The sequence below is a fragment of the Ascaphus truei genome, chromosome 2 (genome assembly GCF_040206685.1).
Source record: "Ascaphus truei isolate aAscTru1 chromosome 2, aAscTru1.hap1, whole genome shotgun sequence".
NCBI lineage: Eukaryota > Metazoa > Chordata > Amphibia > Anura > Ascaphidae > Ascaphus > Ascaphus truei.
In genome coordinates this window covers 470,650,182-470,676,479 of record NC_134484.1, presented here as the reverse complement: position 1 = coordinate 470,676,479, position 26,298 = coordinate 470,650,182, and the positions used below count along the sequence as shown (strand labels likewise).

General features: G+C 48.0%; 1 protein-coding gene across 4 annotated transcripts in view; it reads right to left on the bottom strand.

Annotated features, from left to right (window-relative positions):
• LOC142488335 (uncharacterized) overlaps nucleotides 1–26,298 on the bottom strand; it is a 78,586-nt gene that overhangs the window by 20,209 nt on the left and 32,079 nt on the right. For 3 of the 4 annotated variants that reach the window (XM_075588718.1, XM_075588720.1, XM_075588721.1), the window contains 2 exons: nucleotides 25,499–25,612; nucleotides 14,210–14,314 (listed from right to left, as the gene is read on the bottom strand). In XM_075588718.1, coding sequence (XP_075444833.1) covers nucleotides 14,210–14,314; nucleotides 25,499–25,612 — 219 coding nt within the window. The remainder of the gene's footprint in view (nucleotides 1–14,209; nucleotides 14,315–25,498; nucleotides 25,613–26,298) is intronic. The other variant, XM_075588719.1, reaches the window with a different exon arrangement.

Here is a 26,298-nt window from a genome sequence, read left to right as displayed (position 1 = left end):
CCCAACGGCGTAAGGCAGAGGGAAGTTTCCTCAAGAACTGGTCCATGACCAACCGTTCCACGATGTGGCTGGCTGAGTTGATCTCGGGTTGTAGCCACTTCCGGGCGAGGTGGATGAGGTCATACATCTGGCTTCGGGTGGCTTTATCCATCGTGAAGGACCATGCGTGAAACCTTTGGGCGCGAACAGCCGTGGTTACGCCGAGGCGGGCGAGGATCTCGAACTTCAATTTTGCATAGACGTTAGCTTCGGCTGGCTCTAGATCAAAGTAAGCCTTCTGGGGTTCGCCGCTTAGGAAGGGTGCGATTAGACCAGCCCACTCAGCTTCTGGCCATCCCTCTCTCTGTGCCGTGCGTTCAAACGTGAGAAGATAGGCTTCCACATCATCCGAGGGTCCCATCTTCTGAAGGTAGTGGCTTGCCCTGGTCATTTTCGGAACTGGGGCTGCCGCTGCCAGTGGAAGGTTACTGATAGTCCCCCTCAGGATCTCGAGTTCCTGCTGTAAGCCCTGAGCGAACCGCTGTTGCTCCTCTCTCAGCAAGCGGTTTGTCTCTTGCTGGTTTGCATTCGCGTTTTGCAGGGCTTCATTCGTCTGTTGCTGGTTTGCATTCGCCTGTTGCTGGTTGGCATTCGCCTGTTGCTGGTTGGCATTAATCTCTTGCTGGGCTATTAGCAGCTGTTGATGGGCTGCATTCGTCTGCTGCTGGTTTGCATTAGTTTCTTGCTGGGCTATTAACAGCTGTTGCTGGGTTTCATTCGCGTCTTTCTGGGCAGCGACATTGCGTACCAGCGCACCCACCACGTCTTCCATCTTGTTTGCAGAGGATGAAAAAAACTTTTTTTTTTTTTTCAAAGTTCTTCAACCCGCAGACCCCCTAGTGCTCTGCCCGCATTCTCCACCATATGTGACAAACGGCTTACTCCGGGGCTCCGTCGTTTGTCCGGGACTGTTTAGAACGCGGTCTTTTAGGGTAGGTTAAATGATGAGGCGTCAAGTACTGTTCCTTTAAACAGGCTATGCCTGGTTTATTCAGTCCCAGGCACTGAGACTGCCACAGTGCATACAACAGAAAACAGATCAAAACAAAAGCTGCTCACCTGAGCGATAACTTAACTTAGATATCCCTGACTCAGGGTTGGAAGTGGCTTTTCCACTTCCAACATCAAAACATGGTACTTTTGCAGTCTTACACAAATGAACAGAAAGATTGAACCTGTTTGGGGAAGAGGCTTCTCCCCTCTGTAGTTCAGCAGCCTTCCAGCCTCCTGGCTCTTGTGGGGAGACCAGAGCAAACAGGAAATCAGTCTTTCATACCTGATTCCTAATTAGCATGACAGGAGACAGAAATCAGGCAGCAGACAAACTCTGGTCTGGATCTCTCATCCCTCAGTTCCAGCGCTTGCCAAACTGTGGGATGGAGTGTATGTATTATAAGGCTGCACTCCCAGGCCAAACAGGATATAAACTGTCTAGTATCCTGGGAGCCCTATATACGGAATTTATTACCATCCCCTGGTTTCTGTCACAGTATGTATATACACCTTTGTTTTTACTTTGGGCGCTGCGGAAAAATCCTGATCGCCTTGGGAGCCTTGAAAAAATTGTGATTGCTTTGGGGAGCCTTGAACTGAAAATGTTTGGGAACCACTGCTGTAGAGGATTGGTTAGACACTTGAAGAAGCCCCAAGCACTCACAACTCACCGGGTAGGAACAAAAATAAAATAAATTTTATTAAACTACATCATAAAAGTGACAAACTGGGGACATACTGGGACAAAACAAACAAAACTCTCCTCCCACATGTTTCACGCTCTAACAGCGCTTTCTCAAGGAGTATTGATCAGAGGGTATGTTTCCTAGTTATATAGCCCCTCCTTCTGGCAAGCACAATTGATTGTACATTAATTACAAACATCAGATGAAATCAATTTGTAGCGACAATTAGATGAAACATAAGTAATATAACATCTTCTATATAGGATACATTAGTTAGAACAGTTCGTCCCTAAACTTGATATCAGTTAATATATGTACTTCACCAAAAAAGGAAAAAATGTGGAACTATATTATAAATATTGTTCATGGTGAAAAAACGCCAAAATAGATCACCTTTATAGATAAGATTAATTAATCATATATAAGGTGTGGAGTATTGATAGATAGATAAATAACCCACTCTAGGGAAGTATCACAGCAAATATATATATATGCTTCCATATTAATAAAGAATAATATATATAGTGTATAGATATATGAATAATATAAAAATAGCTAATAATAAAGATGTATTAAGTCAAACATGTATATTAATAAATGTGACAAAAGTAAACATCAAGATATAACATATCATTTGAACTGTTAAAACCTTCAGAGTGGCTATGAATTAAACACAATCAAGATAGGCACTATGTCAGCCTTACAGAGGCAAGAACACATTTAATGGGAAATTATTAGAGCTATAAATATAAATATAAAAGTGAGGCTTATAAATGGAATGATGAATATCTATACCATATTATTATAGGAAATATTTTAGATCCCACTGTGAATTTAACCCCTTAGGGGCCAAAGTATCCAATGAGAAAATCCAGTATGCCTCTCTCTTTTATATAATGCATTAACTCTATCACCTCCCCTAAAATGCATATGGACATGTTCTATGGCTGCAGACTTAAAATGTTCAAGTGAACCATTCTGACATTCTTTAAAGTGTAAAGAAACTGGGTGATATTGATCTTTTTTTATTATCAATCTCCTGTGTTCCATGATGCGAATTTTGAATTTCCTTGTAGTAAGACCTACATATCTTCTATTACATCCACAGATGAGCATGTATATAATAAATTCAGAGTTACAGTTGATAAAAGACAAGATGCGATGTGATCTAGTACCCTCCATATTATCAAAAGTTTGTGTCTTCGTGACATATTTGCAAATTTTGCAGCGTCCGCAAGGGAAGCATCCTTTTAAATTTGGAAAGAATTCTCTTTTGACAAAGTTTTTGTTTTTTTATCACACTGGGAGACATAAGATTACCCAAGGTTTGTGATTTGCTAAACACAAATCTTGGATTCATTGATGTAATGCCCTTTAGAAAAGGGTCTATAGAAAGTATTCCCCAGTGTTTGCAGTTCACGTCTCAATATCACTCTCATCATATCCACTATTTAGATTTAAATCTATCTGTGGGTTTGGACAAAAAAGTTCAAACAGATATTTTTCGAAAAGAGAATAGTAGAAATACACTCCTACATGCCAAAAGTGGACATAATCAAAATGTATTTAGAGCTATACCCATGCGGCAATACATTCGACTACATCAAAATTGTTCTAATCTAGAAGTCTTTAAATCCAGAGCAATGGAACTTACAGATCGTTTTATTTCCAGAGGTTATAATAAAGTTACTCTTGACGAGGCATATCATAATGCCCTCAGTAAAAATAGGGAAGATTTGAAAGGTTCTAAAAAAAATTGGGAGAAATGTGAATATTGTTCAAAGACATGATGCTTTTGATCTTGACTCACCATATTTTATAACTCAATTTAGTAATCAATCCCATGCAATCAAACGTATTGTTAACAAACACTGGGGAATACTTTCTATAGACCCTTTTCTAAAGGGCATTACATCAATGAATCCAAGATTTTTGTTTAGCAAATCACAAACCTTGGGTAATCTTATGTCTCCCAGTGTGATAAAAAAACAAAAACATTGTCAAAAGAGAATTCTTTCCAAATTTAAAAGGATGCTTCCCTTGCGGACGCTGCAAAATTTGCAAATATGTCACTAAGACACAAACTTTTGATAATATGGAGGGTTCTAGATCACATCGCATCTTGTCTTTTATCAACTGTAACTCTGAATTTATTATATACATGCTCATCTGTGGATGTAATAGAAGATATGTAGGTCTTACTACAATGAAATTCAAAATTCGCATCATGGAACACAGGAGATTGATAATAAAAAAAGATCAAAATCACCCAGTTTCTTTACACTTTAAAGAATGTCAGAATGGTTCACTTGAACATTTTAAGTCTGCAGCCATAGAACATGTCCATATGCATTTTAGGGGAGGTGATAGAGTTAATGCATTATATAAAAGAGAGAGGCATACTGGATTTTCTCATTGGATACTTTGGCCCCTAAGGGGTTAAATTCACAGTGGGATCTAAAATATTTCCTATAATAATATGGTATAGATATTCATCATTCCATTTATAAGCCTCACTTTTATATTTATAGCTCTAATAATTTCCCATTAAATGTGTTCTTGCCTCTGTAAGGCTGACATAGTGCCTATCTTGATTGTGTTTAATTCATAGCCACTCTGAAGGTTTTAACAGTTCAAATGATATGTTATATCTTGATGTTTACTTTTGTCACATTTATTAATATACATGTTTGACTTAATACATCTCTATTATTAGCTATTTTTATATTATTCATATATCTATACACTATATATTATTCTTTATTAATATTGAAGCATATATATATTTGCTGTGATACTTCCCTAGAGTGGTTTATTTATCCATCTATCAATACTCCACACCTTATATATGATTAATTAATCTTATCTATAAAGGTGATCTATTTTGGAACCATGAACAATATTTATAATATAATTCCACATTTTTTCATTTTTTGGTGAAGTACATATATTAACTGATATCAAGTTTAGGCATGAACTGTTCTAACTAATGTATCCTATATAGAAGATGTTATATTGCTTATGTTTCATCTAATTGTCACTACAAATTGATTTCATCTGATGTTTGTAATTAATATACAATCAATTGTGCTTGCCAGAAGGAGGGGCTATATAACTAGGAAACATACCCTCTGATCAATACTCCTTGAGAAAGCGCTGTTAGAGCGTGAAACATGTGGGAGGAGAGTTTTGTTTGTTTTGTCCCAGTATGTCCCCAGTTTGTCACTTTTATGATGTAGTTTAATAAAATTTATTTTATTTTTGTTCCTACCCGGTGAGTTGTGAGTGCTTGGGGCTTGTTCGAGTGTCTAACCAATCCTCTAAAGTGTTCTTGATTCTCTTTACTCTATAGCCATGGCTTTAAAATTGTTGCCCTTGGATATCCAGTGACCCCCTGCCTGGGAGCCCCAGAATTCACGCCCCCCCCCCCCGCTTAGAACCCGGCATCAAATGACGTCGTGGGTCATGTGACATCACATGACCCCGCGTCATTTGACGTTCGTTATCATGGTGATGCGCCACGTCACATGACCTCACGGTGTCATTTGATGCCGCGTCGTCGAAGACCCGTCTGGCAGCAGGTAAGAGACATTACAGAGGCCTCACGCCTCCCCCGGCAGTTTGCGCACTGCTGGATTACTGTATTGATGATCTAAGTGTACATGTATGTCTTCCAAATCATTATCAACATTGAAATTGCACTTTCTTGCTCCTATTGCATTCTGATATTCTCCAATTATTCCATTTACACTATAATCTCCCGAGTCCCCACTGTTTAATGCACTTGTGAAACTTTGTACATTATCTCCCTGTGCTGTCTTGCTAACTCTCTAAAGCAGGGGTGCACAAACTATTTGAGCTGCGCCCCCCTTACCTCTTTTGCCGGGGTATTGTGATGTCACACCGCCATGGCAACCGGCGTCAGCGGGGTCACATGACACCGCATTGCCATGGTGACGCGTCACACGAGGTTCTGAATCCCGGTAAGTTAAGTTGCAGAGGCCTCACACGATCCATCGGCATTTAATTTAAATGCCTTGGGGGGAGAGCATTTACTCCCACCCCCAGGAAAAATCTCGCGCCCTCCTGTTTGCGCACCCCTGCTCTGAAGCACTGCATACGTTTGTATATATTTTTATACAAGTAAAAATAAACATACATGTAGCACATTGACATGAATGAGCTATTACAGTAGGTGTCTTCTAGCACTGGAAGGGGTCTTATGGTAGAGGACTGCTTAATAAATGTAACACACACTCCCTTATAGTACGAGTGAGAAAATTAGAGACAGGGGTTAAATCTTATCTGATGAAAAGGAATTAATCCAAGATGTGTGCTTCTCCATGCAAAGAATACATTTGTGAATTGCATCCATCACCACTATTGTTACCAAGACCAACAAGAATCAAAAGTTAAAAAAAAAAAAGAAGGACCAGGAATGGATTATTTCAGACAGAACACCGGAAAAGCTGCTGCTGCTCATTTTTTCTGTGCTGTTCTGCGTGCCAGCCAGTTTTCCCTAAGGACAAGCTCCTCTGCATAGTTAAGATCTACAGACCTGGAGTTTCGAGCTGGGGACTGAATGGCCGAAAAAAGCTGGTTCCTGAAAACATTAGATGTTGGATATTTAAACTTCTAAAATCCAGGTATGCATTCGGCATCCACAAAATTGCAGTAAGAGACTTATTTACAGCTTCTTCTAAACCAGGCATAAAAGGAGGAATATCTAGCCATGAAAGAAAGCATTCTGGATCTTTATTCATCCGGAGCCATTGTCAAAGTTAAATTAGTGCGAAGAGAAAGAGGCATATACTCGCCTCACATTTCTGATAAATAAATTTTCAGGCTGGTTCAGGTCGGATCTACATTTTTAAACCCCTTTCTGAAAACAAGACCATTCAAGATGAAATTGCTCCGATCTGTGACCATTCCATAGAACCAAGAGATTTTCTATCATCCAGCAACTTGAAGGTTCTGTGTTCCAGCCAACCACTTTCAATTTCCATCCTTTTGGGCCAATAGCTCTCAGGATGTTTACAAAAGTACTTGTACTCATAACAGTGGACTGGCCATATCTGAACAATTGCCTAATCAAGCACATGTTTCACAGCTCTCCAGACCCCTCTGGTAACTTTAAAAACACTGACGGCTAATAAATTGGGAGAAGAGTAATAGTTGTTTGTTTTATCGATAGATACGAAACTGAAAGAGTTACCACGTTATCTACAGAAGTACGTCCCTCAGCATGCACAAGACGCCTACTGCCAATGTGTATGATGGTGCTGGGATTGTTCACTTCAACTATAGTTAGTTGCTAGAGCAATATTCCATACTCATCGTCTACAGCTCCAGTTCCTCTCAGAATAGAAATGTAGCAAACTGGTCTCAGATAATACTGTACATCTAATCTGTAAGACCGGTCTGTCTCTTTGGTGGTAGGAAGACACATAAAACCTAACAAAATATTGTTCTTTTCAAATTATTACCACTATTCTAAGCCAATTGGGTAGTATCACAAAATGTATTCTAATAACAATTAGGCAGAGAAGAGCTTGGTAGGCTGATGTGGTCAAGCTGGAGGTAGTTAACCTCTAGAAGTTCAAGAACTGCTTATACAGGGCCTAGTTCTGTACCCAGATCAGGAAAGATTGGCTTTAATGGTGGAGAAGATGAAAGGGGAATCCTGAAGAGAATAGGTCTCTCAGATTGACCTATAAATATCCTTTGAAAAGGAAGAAAGGATTCTGAAGCATATGTTTATTATTGGCCAGCAAAACATTTTCTGCATAGTGCCAATGACATTTGGTGGAACAAGATTCACTAAAGCAAAAAGAGCATCTGATTACGAATTGCAAACAGACATCTCACTGCACACAGAGGAAGTCTGACGAAGGGGTGGGTGTTACCAAATGTGACTACTTTTATATACAATTAAGTTTGTCTGTACGAGCTGGTGTGCAACAATCAAGTTAATGGGCTAAAACAGCATGGCAATGAGTCACTTCACAGTTTGAGTGGCAGTCATCCGATGTTTATGCGGAGTACCAAGTACATGGTACAGAACCCCGATCACCAAGGAACGTGTAAGAAAGTTAAAAGGACTGAATGACAGTTCTATCAATGGTTTTATATACTCTCAGAACTAGATGCACCAACAAATGATCCCTATTGTTGATTTTCTGCTCCTAGACTTTGAAAAAGGATTATCTGAGCTCTCTTAAAAAGGACCAGACAGCAGTCTTAGGGGACCCTATAGACACCACGTGGGCAAATGATCAACTGATTTTGTTTGAGGTTTTTTCAAGCAGTTAAGAGGTTGAATTAAAAACAGAACAAACTCATAAAAAGAAAAGAAAAATGCTTTGAAATGAAGGCGACATAGAGCTAGCAAAAAGAGAAAAAAAGTGTAGAACAGTATTCTTCTAAAAATGGGAGAATATTTTTTTTTAATGGTAATGTATTTACAAAGAATATACTCAAAAGATGAGCTCTAAGTAAATGAATGTCCTTCAATCTTATAATATGTGCTCTTTAATTAGTAACTCAGGAGAAGATATACAACAAACACAGACATATAAAAACATGATAGCCTGGAAGGTGTACGTGAGGTGATGTGCTAGGCACTGTACCCAGAGAACTGAATTTTATAAGGAAGACCTGTGATATCACATCACTACAAATGTAGCCGAGCTCCCTGCTTACCTCCGGTGCGGGGATTTAGGCTGCAGATTATCGGAGGGCTGGAGCTCCACCGGCAACACAGGGGGCTGCCATTTTAGGTATTGCGCATGTGCATAGAAGTCCGTGCGCATGTGCAGTCAGTGTTGCGGCGGCCATCTTAGAAAATGGGTCTGCAAGGGACTACATGTCCCAGAATCCCCTAGGAGAGGCAGGGGAGATAGGTTTGGCGCGAAGAGAGCGCACGCTCAGTCGGAAGGAAGATGGCAAGGGGAGAGGATGGGTTAAGGGTGCCAGTAGCCCCTGAACAAGGTCAGATCTCCCCCTCACCCGCAGGCCCCTGAGCCCCTTCCAGCTTGTGTGTGCTGCAGGGAAGGCCCCAGATAGGGACGCTTCCCCTTAGCTCACAGCAATAGTATTGCAGCGGTGACCGGATGGCCACCCAGTGATCTGCGGCCTGTGTCTGGGACCAGACCACGGGCCACCCTATAGACATTAAGGGAGACACTCCTGCTGGAGCTCCCTCAAGAGATGTACACCACCGGTAAGGAGAGAGGGGATTTGGCAACCCCACGTCGTGGGATCACATTGTGGCCCTGCTGATTCACAATCTCTATTATACCCTGGTCTGGCCTGAGACCAGGAAGGTACCACCGTGCACCAACGATCTCACACAGGGGTAGCGCTACTCCACACACTTTGGAGTGGGCCTTGTTCAGTGGACACCGAGGTGGTTAGGTGTCCAGGGCACCCTCAGTACTTTGGGGGAACCCCATCTGGGTGGTGAACATTGTGTTGGGATCATTGTGTTGGGGGTATTATTGTTATAAGTGTGTCAGTAAACAGTTATATTATGTGTGTGTGTGTGTGTGTGTGTATTACTCATCACTGTAATTGGTTACTGTGAAGGGTTATCCCAAAGCGCTGGGATCCCTCACCAGTTGGAGGCGCTGTACTGAGAAGGGCGAGAGTTCACCCCAGGTTCCCAGCGGCGGAGGCTTAGGCCTTCTGTGAGCCACAGGTTATCAGCACGTGTAGTTCCCATAGTCATAGGAAAGGGGGCTACACAAGTATAGAACACAAGTTGGGATATATGAAGCGGTTTAGTATTATTTTTTTAATATTAATCCTTATATGAATATACAAATGTTTTTTTTTTAATTGACAGTATTGAATTAATTTTACCCAAAAATATTTTTATTTACTATTGTGGGGAAACGCCATGATCACCAGATTAGCACCTTGTCATATTAATGTATACATGGATCAATGGGAAGACTTTCATATTTGGTCTAAAAATCAGTTTGTCTTAGATTTTATGCTCTGGTAGGGCTTTGCTGATAATACTATTTTTATTTGGAGAGGCTACGGCAGGCCTGCCCAACTCGTAAAGTGAGAAGGGCCGAACTGCACCAAGGAAAAAAAAATTGGGCCGCACGAGTTAAATCATCATTATCATCATCTCTCCTCCAGCACCTCTCATCATCATCATCCTCATATCTCCCCCAGAACCCCTCACTATCAATCTTTACGATATTCCCCATCTACTGTATCTCTCATACCCCCATTTCTCCCCATCACCCACACAATACCCCCCTCCACATCAAACACACAATACCCCCTCCACATCAAACACACAATAACCCCCTCCACATCCCCCCAGCTCATTCCATGTCAGCATCCCCCCCCACAAGTCAGCATCCCCCCCATGTCTCTCTTCCCTCAATATGACACTCTCTCCCCCTCCCCTCAATATGACACTCTCCCCCTCCCCTCAATATGACTCTCCCCCTCCCCTCAATATGACACTCTTTCCCCCTCCCCTCAACATGACACTCTTTCCCCCTCCCTTCAATATGACACTCTCCCCCCCCCCGCAACTCACATCACACCCTCCCCCTGCAACTCACATCACTCTCTCCCCCCCTGCACTTCACATCACTCTCTCCCCCCCCTGCACTTCACATCACTCCCCCCCCCCCTGCCCTTCACATCACTCTCTCCCCCCCCTGCACCTCACTCCCCCCCTGCCCCTCACATGTCAGCAGTCCAGCCCCCCCCTCACATGTCAGCAGCCCACCCCACCCTCACATGTCAGCAGCCCACTCCCCCCTCACGTCAGCAGCCCACCCCCCCTCACATGTCAGCAGCCCACCCCCCCCTCACATGTCAGCAGCCCCCCCCCCCACCAGCCCCCGTTTTTCACCCCCCCCCCCACCAGCCCGTTTTTCTCACCCCCCCCCCCCCCACCAGCCCGTTTTACACACACACACACACACACACACACACACACACACACACACACACACACACACACACACACACACACACACACACACAGAGCATCCTGCTATTGAAGAAAAGAAAACACACGGCTGCCGCATCCTCCTCATGCTGCTGCTGCCCCCACGCACCGCAAAACCTGGGGGCTGGGGAGAGGGAGGGGGCTGGGAGGGAGATGGAGGGGGCTGGGAGGGAGAGAGAGGGAGGAGGGATGAATCGCCGCCATTTTTTAAACTTTTTTTAAAATTTATTTAATTAACTGGCGCCCGGCCAGAGTCATCGCGGGCCGCACAGAGAGGCCAGGCGGGCCGCATGCGGCCCGCGGGCCGTATGTTGTGCAGGCCTGGGCTATGGGATCCTTTAATTGATTTTTTTTTTTTAAATTTAGAAAATTGTAATGCTAGAAATGTACATTTTACTTTTAATGTGAGCGTGGAAAAAAATCATTTTTAGATTTAATATTTGGAAAAATATAAACTGAGGCTTAAATATAATTGCACCTTTTTGGCCAGTTCCAAAGAATTAGAAGGAACTAATTGAAAGATAAGCATTTTACTGAATAAGCAGATGTTTAAAAAAAAAAAAAAAAAAAAACAGAAATGGTTAGAGACAATATACCTAAACTTTATGGATACTACATTAGAGCCAAAAACATGTATACATAGTACAGTAGATGATTAGATTGTAAGTGCTTCGGGATAGGGACTCCTTTTCCTAAATGTCACTTTTATTTCTGAAGCACTTCTTCCCATTATGTGTTATTTGTATTATTTGTTATTTATATGATTGTCACGTGTATTACTGCTGTGAAGCGCTATATAAATAAAGATATATGTAGCACTGTTTCTCTCCCCCTTCCCCTGTGGGAGATTACACAGTCTCTGCTACATAGTGTGTGGTGCAAAACCTGGTTGGATCAGGAGAGCTGAGCTGATCTGCGATGTAGTGGAGACCAGGAAAGCATTTTGATGTCATCTTAGTTCGGTGTCAGCGCCTCCAGCTTCAGTGGGTATCCTGGAAGTACCAGGAGCAGTTCCCTCTGAAGCTCTCTCACACACCTTCTCACTGATCAGTCCAGACAGGTGTATAATAGAACAATTGGATCTTTATTTGGCAGTCACTGCATGATGGTCTTACAGTGGTGCAAGGGTACAGAGTGTTCCCACCTCTGGATGGTGCTTGACCCTGATAGTATAAGGTCATCTTCCTGAGTCAGATGTTCCCCCAGCTCAGAAGCTGGGGGTGAGGATGCTCATCCTGCCATAGGAGAGACTGACAGCTATTTTCTTCCTCTCTCCACCAGAGCAGGAACAAGACTGAATAAGTTTTGGCTCAAGCTCTACCTCAGGAAGCAGGAGTGGGCTCATGGTCTGTACCTATCCCTGACAGGCTGCACACAGGCCATGAATCACCACCGCACTCCTGTCCATCAAAGAGGAGCACAAGGGGGGTCAAAATTTAACCTGTTAAAGCATGCAGCTGTCAGGGACTTACATAACAGGGAGAAAGACAGGTATAAAGAGACATACCCTGTTACATATACATACATACATAGATGAGGATGAAAAAAACATGTCCACTGAGCTCAACCGGCTGTATGTGATTTATGACTTGAGGTGTTAAATGGTCCCTGAACATTATTGATGCAAGTGTGTGTATGTGTATGTAAATATAAAATTATATACAGCACAGGGGGAGGGATAGGTTTCAGTCACAGATAACAATCCAAGATGCACTGTTTTTAAGTTAAACCTTTCTTGCTTTATCTATTGTAATACCGCCGGAAGAAGAGATCAGTGTATCTCGAAAGCTCGCACAAATAAAAGCATTTAGTTAGCCACAGAACAGTATCGTCCATTCGTTTTTGATTATTAAGCTCGGCTAACACGGTACAGATATCTCTACATCTATCTATCTTAAGATAGATAGAGGTATCTGTACCGTGTTAGCCGAGCTTAATAATATATATAATAAATTCTTCTAATGTACAAGAGAAATTCTATCGAAAATGTAAAAAGGTATTAAAAAAAAGGAATAAAAAGGGAACATGACCATTGTCAGGGCTTAATGAATCTCTATCATTTAAATCTCACACAGCTCTCCTCTTCAGCTTTTGGTCATCGTCTTAATATTTTGATATCTTTTGGAATCCAGTCGAGTACAATATTTGTTAAAGGATGTAACTTATATTTGTGATGTCAGTCCCACTGCCATTTTATATTTTTCTTCCTTGTGAGAATAGAACAGACTTGTTTCTTTTCAAACTCATTTAAAAAATTTCCTGTCTCTTTGGGCAATACTGAACACACATCTCACCATATTTCTTTGTGTTGTCTGAAGCTTCTGAATTATCTTATATAATTTAGGGTCTACGTTTCACATTCATATGTGAGCATAACAGAATACACTGGTCAAACAGGGGAAGGTTCCCTTGAAGATTATTTTCCCCGTTATTTCCAAATGTGCTCCATCCAATCCATTGATGGTCAGAGACAAATAACTACACATTTCAAACTGCTATACTCTTTTCAGAACCATATTGCTGCACTAACTTTGCTGCATGTGGCTTGTTCCAGAACACCCAGAAGGCCTGAGAACTTCATATGAGAGGCAATTGACCCTAAATATTTCCTAAAGGTGACCATACTCCTTGTAACAAGAAAGCCTTTGTCTACACAAAGGGATTTTATGGTACAGCTGAATCCCGTTATAACCCGGTCCTCAGGGTCCACAGAATGAGACCGCGTTATAACCGGGATCGCGTTATAATTTATTATAAATTATTATTTTATTTATTTTTTCATTTATAAATTATCATATAAAATAATAATTTATAAATTATACCATATTATACAGGAATCAATTCCCACATTGTGTAGGGGTGTGTGTATGTGTCCGTTAGCAATAAAGCATTGAATATTTAAAAAAAAAAAATGGAGGTGTTTTTAAATCGGGAGCCATGCTCAGAGCACGTTATAAACGGATCCGCGTTGTAGCGGATCGCGCTAGAACGGGGTTGTGCTGTACTCACCATCAATAGGAAATGAAACGACTGCTCTGTTTATTGGGGTCAGATGTTCCTCTGTGTCTGACTCTTCTTTCTCTAACGTAATCTTTAAACTCTGATACAATCACTGGAATATCTGACAACTTGAAAAGGAAAATCCATCATGTAAAGCTGGGAGTGGGGGCTCTTCTTGTGATATCACTATACAGAAATACTTTATACTGATTCCTGAGGGGAGAAGTCACTGATTTCACATTGATATTAACCCTTTGAGTCCCGAGCGAATTTTTATCTGAGCGCTGAAAACATTTTGGCGTTTTTGGAGCTACCAATGCTCAAACCTGAATAACAATAACATTCTCAATATAACCTTAGACAAATCATGTGTGTTTTTTCTTTCATTAGAACCTGTAGCTTATAATTATATCCATATTTTAATGTTATTTTCTCTAATATTGAAGACATTTCAGGCCACGTTTTAAACACATTGAATAAGGACAATTGAGGGTGTCAGGGTACTTACCCCCAACAGGAAATGAATCTATTTCACTCTTTATTGTGATCAGATTATCCTCAGTGTCTGTCTCTGACTTAATCTCTAAACTCTCCGGCACAACCACTGGGAAACCTGGCAATGAGAAAAGGAAAATCCATCATGTAAAGCTGGGGGGGAGGGGGAGAAATGGGGAAATCGTCTGATGTCATATACTCTGATATTGGTAGAATGTAATACATGTTGTATTACTGGTGCTTCTGGCAGAAAATGACAGTTGAAGACATATCTTACCTGCTCATGGTTATATTAGAAAACAAGATTTGTTTGGGAGTTTAGATCACAGAACGGCAAAATAATCAGATATTTCCTCCTTGCAGATTTAAAAGCCACCAAAATATCTCCTCTACTCACTTAATAAGTGTGGATCCATGCTGGTAGTGATCAAATGCATCTACCAGAGAGCTTCGGCCAGAGAGAGAGAGCTTCGGCCAGAGAGAGAGAGCTTCGGCCAGAGAGAGAGAGCTTCGGCCAGAGAGAGAGAGAGCTTCGGCCAGAGAGAGAGAGCTTCGGCCAGAGAGAGAGCTTCGGCCAGAGAGCGAGCTTCGGCCAGAGAGCGAGCTTCGGCCAGAGAGTAAGAGAGAGCTTCGGCCAAAGAGCAAGATAGAGAGAGAGCTTCGGCCAGAGAGAGAGAGCTTCGGCCAGAGAGAGAGAGCTTCGGCCAGAGAGAGAGCTTCGGCCAGAGAGCGAGAGTTTCAGCCACAGAGCGAGCTTCGGCCAGAGAGCAAGAGAGAGCTTCGGCCAGAGAGTGAGATAGAGAGAGAGCTTCGGCCAGAGAGTGAGCGAGAGAGCGAGCTTCGGCCAGAGAGAGAGCGTGGGCCAGAGAGCGAGAGAGAGCTTCGGCCAAAGAGAGAGCTTTGGCCAGAGAGCGAGAGAGAGCTTCGGCCAGAGAGCGAGAGAGAGCGCTTCGGCGAGAGAGAGAGCTTTGGCCAGAGAGAGAGAGAGAGCTTTGGCCAGAGAGAGAGAGAGCTTTGGCCAGAGAGAGAGAGAGAGCGCTTTGGCCAGAGAGAGAGAGAAAGAGCTTCAGCCAGAGAGGAAGAGAGAGAGAGCTTCAGCCAGAGAGAGAGCTTCAGCCAGAGAGAGCTAGTGAGCTTCAGCCAGAGTGCGAGAGAGTGAGCTTCGGCCAGAGAGCGAGAGAGAGCTTCGGCCAGAGAGAGAGCGTGGGCCAGAGAGCACGAGAGAGCGCGTCGGCCAGAGAGCGAGAGAGAGCTTCGGCCAGAGAGCGAGAGAGAGCTTTGGCCAGAGAGCGAGAGAGAGCTTTGGCCAGAGAGCGAGATAGAGCTTTGGCCAGAGAACGAGAGAGAGAGAGCTTCGGCCAGAGAGAGAGTGCTTCGGCCAGAGAGCAAGCTTCGGCCAGAGAGAGCGCGTGGGCCAGAGAACACGAGCAAGCGCGTCGGCCAGAGAACAAGAGAGAGAGAGAGCTTCGGCCAGAGAGAGAGAGAGCTTCGGCCAGAGAGAGAGAGAGCTTCGGCCAGAGAGAGAGAGAGCTTCGGCCAGAGAGAGAGAGAGCTTCGGCCAGAGAGCTTCGGCCAGAGAGAGAGAGCTTCGTCCAGAGAGTGAGAGAGAGAGCTTCGGCCAGAGAGAGAGAGCTTCGGCCAGAGAGAGCGTGGGCCAGAGAGCACGAGAAAGCAAGATTTGTTTGGGAGTTTAGATCACAGAACGGCAAAATAATCAGATATTTCCTCCTTGCAGATTTAAAAGCCACCAAAATATCTCCTCTACTCACTTAATAAGTGTGGATCCATGCTGGTAGTGATCGAATGCATCTACCAGAGAGTTTCAGCCACAGAGCAAGCTTCGGCCAGAGACAGAGAGCTTCGGCCAGAGACAGAGAGCTTCGGCCAGAGAGAGAGAGCTTCGGCCAGAGAGAGAGAGCTTCGGCCAGAGAGAGAGAGCTTCGGCCAGAGAGAGAGAGCTTCGGCCAGAGAGAGAGAGCTTCGGCCAGAGAGAGAGAGCTTCAGCCAAAGAGAGAGCTTCGGCCAGAGAGCGAGCTTCGGCCAGAGAGCGAGCTTCGGCCAGAGAGCGAGAGAGAGCTTCGGCCAAAGAGTGAGATAGAGAGAGAGCTTCGGCCAGAGAGAGAGAGCTTCGGCCAGAGAGAGAGAGTTTCGGCCAGAGAGAGAGAGCTTCGGCCAGAGAGAGAGAGCTTCGGCCAGAGAGAGAGAGCTTCGGCCAGAGAGCTTCGGCCAGAGAGCGAGAGAGAGCTTCGGCCAAAGAGCGAGAGCTTCGGCCAGAGAGAGAGAGCTTCGGCCAGAGAGAGAGCTTCGGCCAGAGAGAGAGAGTTTCAGCCACAGAGCGAGCTTCGGCCAGAGAGCAAGAGAGAGCTTCGGCCAGAGAGCGAGATAGAGAGAGAGCTTCGGCCAGAGAGTGAGCGAGAGAGTGAGCTTCGGCCAGAGAGAGAGCGTGGGCCAGAGAGCGAGAGAGAGCTTTGGCCAGAGAGAGAGCTTTGGCCAGAGAGCTTCGGCAAGAGAGCGAGAGAGAGAGCGCGCTTCGGCCAGAGAGAGAGAGAGAGAGCTGCGGCCAGAGAGGGAGCGTCGGCCAGAGAGGGAGCGTGGGCCAGAGAGCGCGTGGGCCAGAGAGCACGAGCAAGCGCTTCGGCCAGAGAACGAGAGAGAGAGCTTCAGCTAGAGAGTAAGAGAGAGCTTCGGCCAGGGAGAGAGAGCTTTGGCCAGAGAGAGAGAGAGCTTTGGCCAGAGAGAGAGCTTTGGCAAAGGAGAGAGAGAGAGCTTTGGCCAGAGAGAGAGCGCTTTGGCCAGAGAGAGAGAGAGAGAGAGAGCTTCAGCCAGAGAGAGAGCTTCGGCCAGAGAGAGCTAGTGAGCTTCGGCCAGAGAGCGAAAGAGTGAGCTTCGGCCAGAGAGCGAGAGAGAGCTTTGGCCAGAGAGCGAGAGAGAGCTTTGGCCAGAGAGCAAGATAGAGCTTTGGCCAGAGAGAGAGAGCTTCGGCCAGAGAGCAAGCTTCGGCCAGAGAGAGCGCGTGGGCCAGAGAGCACGAGCAAGCGCGTCGGCCAGAGAACAAGAGAGAGAGAGCTTCGGCCAGAGAGAGAGAGAGAGCTTTGGCCAGAGAGCGAGAGAGAGCTTCGGCCAGAGAGAGAGAGCTTCGGCCAGAGAGCGAGAGAGAGAGCTTCGGCCAGAGAGAGAGAGCTTTGGCCAGAGAGCGAGAGAGAGAGCTTCGGCCAGAGAGCGAGAGAGAGAGCTTCGGCCAGAGAGAGAGAGCTTTGGCCAGAGAGCGAGAGAGAGTGAGCTTCGGCCAGAGAGAGAGCGTGGGCCAAAGAGCACGAGAAAGCGCGTCGGCCAGAGAGAGAGCTTTGGCCAGAGAATGAGAGAGAGCTTCGGCCAGAGAATGAGAGAGAGCTTCGGCCAGAAAGCGAGAGAGAGCTTCGGCCAGAGAACGAGAGAGAGCTTCGGCCAGAGAACGAGAGAGAGCTTTGGCCAGAGAACGAGAGAGAGAGCTTCGGCCAGAGAGAGAGCGCTTCGGCCAGAGAGCAAGCTTCGGCCAGAGAGAGAGAGCTTCGGCCAGAGAGAGAGCTTCGGCCAGAGAGCGAGAGTTTCAGCCACAGAGCGAGCTTCGGCCAGAGAGCAAGAGAGAGCTTCGGCCAGAGAGTGAGATAGAGAGAGAGCTTCGGCCAGAGAGTGAGCGAGAGAGTGAGCTTCGGCCAGAGAGAGAGCGTGGGCCAGAGAGCGAGAGAGAGCTTTGGCCAGAGAGAGAGCTTTGGCCAGAGAGCGAGAGAGAGCTTCGGCCAGAGAGAGAGAGAGCGCTTCGGCGAGAGAGAGCGCTTCGGCCAGAGAGAGAGAGAGAGCTTCGGCCAGAGAGGGAGCGTCGGCCAGAGAGCACGAGCAAGCGCGTCGGCCAGAGAACGAGAGAGAGAGCTTCAGCTAGAGAGCAAGAGAGAGCTTTGGCCAGAGAGAGAGAGAGAGCTTTGGCCAGAGAGAGAGAGAGCTTTGGCCAGAGAGAGAGAGAGAGAGAGCGCTTTGGCCAGAGAGAGAGAGAAAGAGCTTCAGCCAGAGAGGAAGAGAGAGAGAGCTTCAGCCAGAGAGAGAGCTTCAGCCAGAGAGAGCTAGTGAGCTTCAGCCAGAGTGCGAGAGAGTGAGCTTCGGCCAGAGAGCGAGAGAGAGCTTCGGCCAGAGAGAGAGCGTGGGCCAGAGAGCACGAGAAAGCGCGTCGGCCAGAGAGCGAGAGAGAGAGAGCTTCGGCCAGAGAGAGAGAGAGAGCTTTGGCCAGAGAGCGAGAGAGAGCTTCGGCCAGAGAGAGAGAGCTTCGGCCAGAGAGCGAGAGAGAGAGCTTCGGCCAGAGAGAGAGAGCTTTGGCCAGAGAGCGAGAGAGAGAGCTTCGGCCAGAGAGCGAGAGAGAGAGCTTCGGCCAGAGAGAGAGAGCTTTGGCCAGAGAGCGAGAGAGAGTGAGCTTCGGCCAGAGAGAGAGCGTGGGCCAAAGAGCACGAGAAAGCGCGTCGGCCAGAGAGAGAGCTTTGGCCAGAGAATGAGAGAGAGCTTCGGCCAGAGAATGAGAGAGAGCTTCGGCCAGAAAGCGAGAGAGAGCTTCGGCCAGAGAACGAGAGAGAGCTTCGGCCAGAGAACGAGAGAGAGCTTTGGCCAGAGAACGAGAGAGAGAGCTTCGGCCAGAGAGAGAGCGCTTCGGCCAGAGAGCAAGCTTCGGCCAGAGAGAGAGAGCTTCGGCCAGAGAGAGAGCTTCGGCCAGAGAGCGAGAGTTTCAGCCACAGAGCGAGCTTCGGCCAGAGAGCAAGAGAGAGCTTCGGCCAGAGAGTGAGATAGAGAGAGAGCTTCGGCCAGAGAGTGAGCGAGAGAGTGAGCTTCGGCCAGAGAGAGAGCGTGGGCCAGAGAGCGAGAGAGAGCTTCGGCCAGAGAGAGAGCTTTGGCCAGAGAGCGAGAGAGAGCTTCGGCCAGAGAGAGAGAGAGCGCTTCGGCGAGAGAGAGCGCTTCGGCCAGAGAGAGAGAGAGAGCTTCGGCCAGAGAGGGAGCGTCGGCCAGAGAGCACGAGCAAGCGCGTCGGCCAGAGAACGAGAGAGAGAGCTTCAGCTAGAGAGCAAGAGAGAGCTTTGGCCAGAGAGAGAGAGAGAGCTTTGGCCAGAGAGAGAGAGAGCTTTGGCCAGAGAGAGAGAGAGAGAGAGCGCTTTGGCCAGAGAGAGAGAGAAAGAGCTTCAGCCAGAGAGGAAGAGAGAGAGAGCTTCAGCCAGAGAGAGAGCTTCAGCCAGAGAGAGCTAGTGAGCTTCAGCCAGAGTGCGAGAGAGTGAGCTTCGGCCAGAGAGCGAGAGAGAGCTTCGGCCAGAGAGAGAGCGTGGGCCAGAGAGCACGAGAAAGCGCGTCGGCCAGAGAGCGAGAGAGAGCTTCGGCCAGAGAGCGAGAGAGAGCTTTGGCCAGAGAGCGAGAGAGAGCTTTGGCCAGAGAGCGAGATAGAGCTTTGGCCAGAGAACGAGAGAGAGCGCTTCGGCCAGAGAGAGAGTGCTTCGGCCAGAGAGCAAGCTTCGGCCAGAGAGAGCGCGTGGGCCAGAGAACACGAGCAAGCGCGTCGGCCAGAGAACAAGAGAGAGAGAGAGCTTCGGCCACAGAGAGAGAGAGCTTCGGCCAGAGAGAGAGAGAGCTTCGGCCAGAGAGAGAGAGAGCTTCGGCCAGAGAGCTTCGGCCAGAGAGAGAGAGCTTCGTCCAGAGAGTGAGAGAGAGAGCTTCGGCCAGAAAGAGAGAGCTTCGGCCAGAGAGCACGAGAAAGCAAGATTTGTTTGGGAGTTTAGATCACAGAACGGCAAAATAATCAGATATTTCCTCCTTGCAGATTTAAAAGCCACCAAAATATCTCCTCTACTCACTTAATAAGTGTGGATCCATGCTGGTAGTGATCGAATGCATCTACCAGAGAGTTTCAGCCACAGAGCGAGCTTTGGCCAGAGACAGAGAGCTTCGGCCAGAGACAGAGAGCTTCGGCCAGAGACAGAGAGCTTCGGCCAGAGAGAGAGAGCTTCGGCCAGAGAGAGAGAGCTTCGGCCAGAGAGATAGAGCTTCGGCCAGAGAGAGAGAGCTTCGGCCAGAGAGAGAAAGCTTCGGCCAAAGAGAGAGCTTCGGCCAGAGAGAGAGCTTCAGCCAGAGAGCGAGCTTCAGCCAGAGAGCGAGAGAGAGCTTCGGCCAAAGAGTGAGATAGAGAGAGAGCTTCGGCCAGAGAGAGAGAGCTTCGGCCAGAGAGAGAGAGTTTCGGCCAGAGAGAGAGAGCTTCGGCCAGAGAGAGAGCTTCGGCCAGAGAGCTTCGGCCGGAGAGCGAGAGAGCGCTTCGGCCAGAGAGCAAGAGCTTCGGCCAGAGAGAGAGAGCTTCGGCCAGAGAGAGAGCTTCGGCCAGAGAGCGAGAGTTTCAGCCACAGAGCGAGCTTCGGCCAGAGAGCAAGAGAGAGCTTCGGCCAGAGAGTGAGATAGAGAGAGAGCTTCGGCCAGAGAGTGAGCGAGAGAGTGAGCTTCGGCCAGAGAGAGAGCGTGGGCCAGAGAGCGAGAGAGAGCTTCGGCCAGAGAGAGAGCTTTGGCCAGAGAGCGAGAGAGAGCTTCGGCCAGAGAGAGAGAGAGCGCTTCGGCGAGAGAGAGCGCTTCGGCCAGAGAGAGAGAGAGAGCTTCGGCCAGAGAGGGAGCGTCGGCCAGAGAGCACGAGCAAGCGCGTCGGCCAGAGAACGAGAGAGAGAGCTTCAGCTAGAGAGCAAGAGAGAGCTTTGGCCAGAGAGAGAGAGAGAGCTTTGGCCAGAGAGAGAGAGAGCTTTGGCCAGAGAGAGAGAGAGAGAGAGCGCTTTGGCCAGAGAGAGAGAGAAAGAGCTTCAGCCAGAGAGGAAGAGAGAGAGAGCTTCAGCCAGAGAGAGAGCTTCAGCCAGAGAGAGCTAGTGAGCTTCAGCCAGAGTGCGAGAGAGTGAGCTTCGGCCAGAGAGCGAGAGAGAGCTTCGGCCAGAGAGAGAGCGTGGGCCAGAGAGCACGAGAAAGCGCGTCGGCCAGAGAGCGAGAGAGAGCTTCGGCCAGAGAGCGAGAGAGAGCTTTGGCCAGAGAGCGAGAGAGAGCTTTGGCCAGAGAGCGAGATAGAGCTTTGGCCAGAGAACGAGAGAGAGCGCTTCGGCCAGAGAGAGAGTGCTTCGGCCAGAGAGCAAGCTTCGGCCAGAGAGAGCGCGTGGGCCAGAGAACACGAGCAAGCGCGTCGGCCAGAGAACAAGAGAGAGAGAGAGCTTCGGCCACAGAGAGAGAGAGCTTCGGCCAGAGAGAGAGAGAGCTTCGGCCAGAGAGAGAGAGAGCTTCGGCCAGAGAGCTTCGGCCAGAGAGAGAGAGCTTCGTCCAGAGAGTGAGAGAGAGAGCTTCGGCCAGAAAGAGAGAGCTTCGGCCAGAGAGCACGAGAAAGCAAGATTTGTTTGGGAGTTTAGATCACAGAACGGCAAAATAATCAGATATTTCCTCCTTGCAGATTTAAAAGCCACCAAAATATCTCCTCTACTCACTTAATAAGTGTGGATCCATGCTGGTAGTGATCGAATGCATCTACCAGAGAGTTTCAGCCACAGAGCGAGCTTTGGCCAGAGACAGAGAGCTTCGGCCAGAGACAGAGAGCTTCGGCCAGAGACAGAGAGCTTCGGCCAGAGAGAGAGAGCTTCGGCCAGAGAGAGAGAGCTTCGGCCAGAGAGATAGAGCTTCGGCCAGAGAGAGAGAGCTTCGGCCAGAGAGAGAAAGCTTCGGCCAAAGAGAGAGCTTCGGCCAGAGAGAGAGCTTCAGCCAGAGAGCGAGCTTCAGCCAGAGAGCGAGAGAGAGCTTCGGCCAAAGAGTGAGATAGAGAGAGAGCTTCGGCCAGAGAGAGAGAGCTTCGGCCAGAGAGAGAGAGTTTCGGCCAGAGAGAGAGAGCTTCGGCCAGAGAGAGAGCTTCGGCCAGAGAGCTTCGGCCGGAGAGCGAGAGAGAGCTTCGGCCAAAGAGCGAGAGCTTCGGCCAGAGAGAGAGAGCTTCGGCCAGAGAGAGAGCTTCGGCCAGAGAGAGAGAGTTTCAGCCACAGAGCGAGCTTCGGCCAGAGAGCAAGAGAGAGCTTCGGCCAGAGAGCGAGATAGAGAGAGAGCTTCGGCCAGAGAGTGAGCGAGAGAGTGAGCTTCGGCCAGAGAGAGAGCGTGGGCCAGAGAGCGAGAGAGAGCTTTGGCCAGAGAGAGAGCTTTGGCCAGAGAGCTTCGGCAAGAGAGCGAGAGAGAGAGCGCGCTTCGGCCAGAGAGAGAGAGAGAGAGCTGCGGCCAGAGAGGGAGCGTCGGCCAGAGAGGGAGCGTGGGCCAGAGAGCGCGTGGGCCAGAGAGCACGAGCAAGCGCTTCGGCCAGAGAACGAGAGAGAGAGCTTCAGCTAGAGAGCAAGAGAGAGCTTCGGCCAGAGAGAGAGCTTTGGCCAGAGAGAGAGAGATCTTTGGCCAGAGAGAGAGAGAGCTTTGGCAAAGGAGAGAGAGAGAGCTTTGGCCAGAGAGAGAGCGCTTTGGCCAGAGAGAGAGAGAGAGAGCTTCAGCCAGAGAGAGAGCTTCGGCCAGAGAGAGCTAGTGAGCTTCGGCCAGAGAGCGAAAGAGTGAGCTTCGGCCAGAGAGGGAGAGAGAGCTTTGGCCAGAGAGCGAGAGAGAGCTTTGGCCAGAGAGCGAGATAGAGCTTTGGCCAGAGAAGGAGAGAGAGAGCTTCGGCCAGAGAGAGAGCGCTTCGGCCAGAGAGCAAGCTTCGGCCAGAGAGAGCGCGTGGGCCAGAGAGCACGAGCAAGCGCGTCGGCCAGAGAACAAGAGAGAGAGAGAGAGCTTCGGCCAGAGAGAGAGAGAGCTTTGGCCAGAGAGCGAGAGAGAGCTTCGGCCAGAGAGAGAGAGCTTCGGCCAGAGAGCGAGAGAGAGAGCTTCGGCCAGAGAGAGAGAGCTTTGGCCAGAGAGCGAGAGAGAGTGAGCTTCGGCCAGAGAGAGAGCGTGGGCCAAAGAGCACGAGAAAGCGCGTCGGCCAGAGAGAGAGCTTTGGCCAGAGAATGAGAGAGAGCTTCGGCCAGAGAACGAGAGAGAGCTTCGGCCAGAAAGCGAGAGAGAGCTTCGGCCAGAGAACGAGAGAGAGCTTCGGTCAGAGAACGAGAGAGAGCTTTGGCCAGAGAACGAGAGAGAGAGCTTCGGCCAGAGAGAGAGCGCTTCGGCCAGAGAGCAAGCTTCGGCCAGAGAGCAAGCTTCGGCCAGAGAGAGCGCGTGGGCCAGAGAGCACGAGCAAGCGCGTCGGCCAGAGAACAAGAGAGAGAGCTTCAGCCAGAGAGAAAGCTTCGGCCAGAGAGAGCTAGTGAGCTTCGGCCAGAGAGCGAGAGAGTGAGCTTCGGCCAGAGAGCGAGAGATAGCTTTGGCCAGAGAGCGAGCTTTGGCCAGAGAGCGAGATAGAGCTTTGGCCAGAGAACGAGAGAGAGAACTTCGGCCAGAGAGAGAGCGCTTTGGCCAGAGAGCAAGCTTTGGCCAGAGAGCAAGCTTCGGCCAGAGAGAGCGCGTGGGCCAGAGAGCACGAGCAAGCGTGTCGGCCAGAGAACAAGAGAGAGAGAGAGAGCTTCGGCCAGAGAGAGAGAGAGCTTCGGCCAGAGAGAGAGAGCTTCGGCCAGAGAGCGAGAGAGAGAGCTTCGGCCAGAGAGAGAGAGCTTTGGCCAGAGAGCGAGAGAGAGTGAGCTTCGGCCAGAGAGAGAGCGTGGGCCAGAGAGCACGAGAAAGCGTGTCGGCCAGAGAGAGAGCTTTGGCCAGAGAATGAGAGAGAGCTTCGGCCAGAAAGCGAGAGAGAGCTTCGGCCAGAAAGCGAGAGAGAGCTTCGGCCAGAAAGCGGGAGAGAGCTTCGGCCAGAAAGCGAGAGAGAGCTTCGGCCAGAAAGCGAGAGAGAGCTTCGGCCAGAAAGCGAGAGAGAGCTTCGGCCAGAGAACGAGAGAGAGCTTCGGCCAGAGAACGAGAGAGAGCTTCGGCCAGAGAACGAGAGAGAGCTTCGGCCAGAGAACAAGAGAGAGCTTCGGCCAGAAAGCGAGAGAGCTTCGGCCAGAGAGAGAGCTTCGGCCAGAGAGAGAGCTTCGGCCAGAGAGCGAGAGAGAGCGCTTCGGCCAGAAAGCGAGAGAGAGAGCTTCGGCCAGAGAGCGAGAGAGAGAGCTTTGGCCAGAGAACGAGAGACAGCTTCGGCCAGAGAGCGAGCTTCGGCCAGAGAGCGAGCTTCGGCCAGAGAGCAAGCTTCAGCCAGAGAGCGATAGAGAGAGTTTCGTCCAGAGAGCGAGAGAGCTTCGGACAGAGAGCGAGAGAGAGAGAGAGCTTCGGCCAGACAGTGAGAATGAGAGAGCTTCGGCCAGAGAGTGAGCTTCGGCCAGAGAGCGAGAGAGAGCTTTGTCCAGAGAGCAATCGCGCTGGCTAGAGAGCACAAGCAAGCGCGCCGGCCAGAGAGTGTGCCGGTCAGAGAGTGAGCGCGTGTGCCAGAGAGGTGGTAGAGAATCAAATACCGAGAAGAGGCAGCGTGTGCTAGACTTGTGAGTTTTCATTAGTGTAGAAATGTAGCTTTGTTTTGCCTGGGAGTGGGAAAAGTTGAAACCAGATAGATGACATTTGTAGTGGAAAATGTCAGAGAGAGTATGACATTTCCTTTAGGGGTGTTTAGAGGAGCGACTGCAGGATCGAAGCATGTGTATCGGATGGTTTAGCCAAGGCCTGAGGTTAGAAGGGTGAGAGTGGCAGAGAAGCGAGGCATGTAGATCTTGAGAGGAAGATAGGGCAAAATTATACTGTACTGTAGTTCATAACAAGGTTGTTGGAGTCAGTAAAAGAGAAGAGGGAGGAGAGCAAAGTGGAGCTGAGAGCTGTTGGCTTAATAAAACGGAACTGAGAGATAAATGGAGGTGAAGAAAAGGAGAATTCAGAGTCAGTAAATGAGATGAGGTGATGGTCAGGGAGAGGAAAGGGTAAATAGAGAAATTAGAGAGAGATAAGCTTCTGAATTAATCTTGGCATATAGAGTCTATGAGCACAGGCAGAATACACTGGTCAAACAGTGGAGGGTGATCCTAAAATTATTGTTTTTTTCCAAATGTGCTCCATCTCATCCGTTGAAGGTCAGGGACCCATTTTCAACCTTTATACTCAATTTGAGAGCCTTATTACTCCTCTAATTCGGTTGCACGTGGCTTCTCTAGAATACCCAACTGGCCTACGAACTTCCTATGCGAAGCAATTAATACTCCCTGAATACTCCCTAAAGGTGACCATACTACTGTGTAACAAGATAGCCTTTGTCTTCACAAAAGGATGTTAAGGTACTCACCATCAACAGGAAATGTAACAACTTCTCCCATTATTGGGGTCAGATGATCCTCCGTGTCTGCCTCTTCTGTCTCTGATTTAATCTCTAAACTCTCTGATACAATCACTGGAAATCCTGCCAACAAGAAAAGGAAAATCCATCATATAAAGCTGGGAGTGCAAACTCTTGTGATATCACTAAAAATCATTGATTTTACTTGGTTATTAGCCCTTTGAGTGCTGAGTGAGAATTTACCCGTGTCCTGAAAACATTTGAGTTTTTAGCTACCAATACTCACACCTCAATAACAATATTCTAAATATAACCTTAGACAAATCATGCATGCTTCTTCTATTAGAACATGTATCTTATAATTGTATCAGTGCTTTAATGTTATTTTCCCTAATATTGCAGACAACTTTTGAATAAAATACTGTACATCTTAGGCTGCGTCCACGCTAGGTCTGAGCGCGCGGCGCTTGCCGAGTTTACTTTGTGCAATATGAATACTCACGTCCCCACTCACGCACCCATGCAGGTACGCTCTCCCAAGCTTGGCAAGTAAAAAAAAAAAAAAAAGTGTGTTTGAAGTGCGTTCAATAGGCCCCCACTGCGTGCGCTCGCAAAATTCGCAGCACACCCGTGCTCATGCTTGTGGAGTTGGTGATGTCACCACTCAAGCATGAGCGCTGTCAGCGCCAGAGGGGACTCAGCCTTACCTGCGCTCCTCCCTTGGTGAAGTATTCAGCTGGTAAAAGGATTGGCCTCACATTTAGGAAAAACAAAGAACAATTCCTGCGCTCCTACCAATTGGGCTAAAA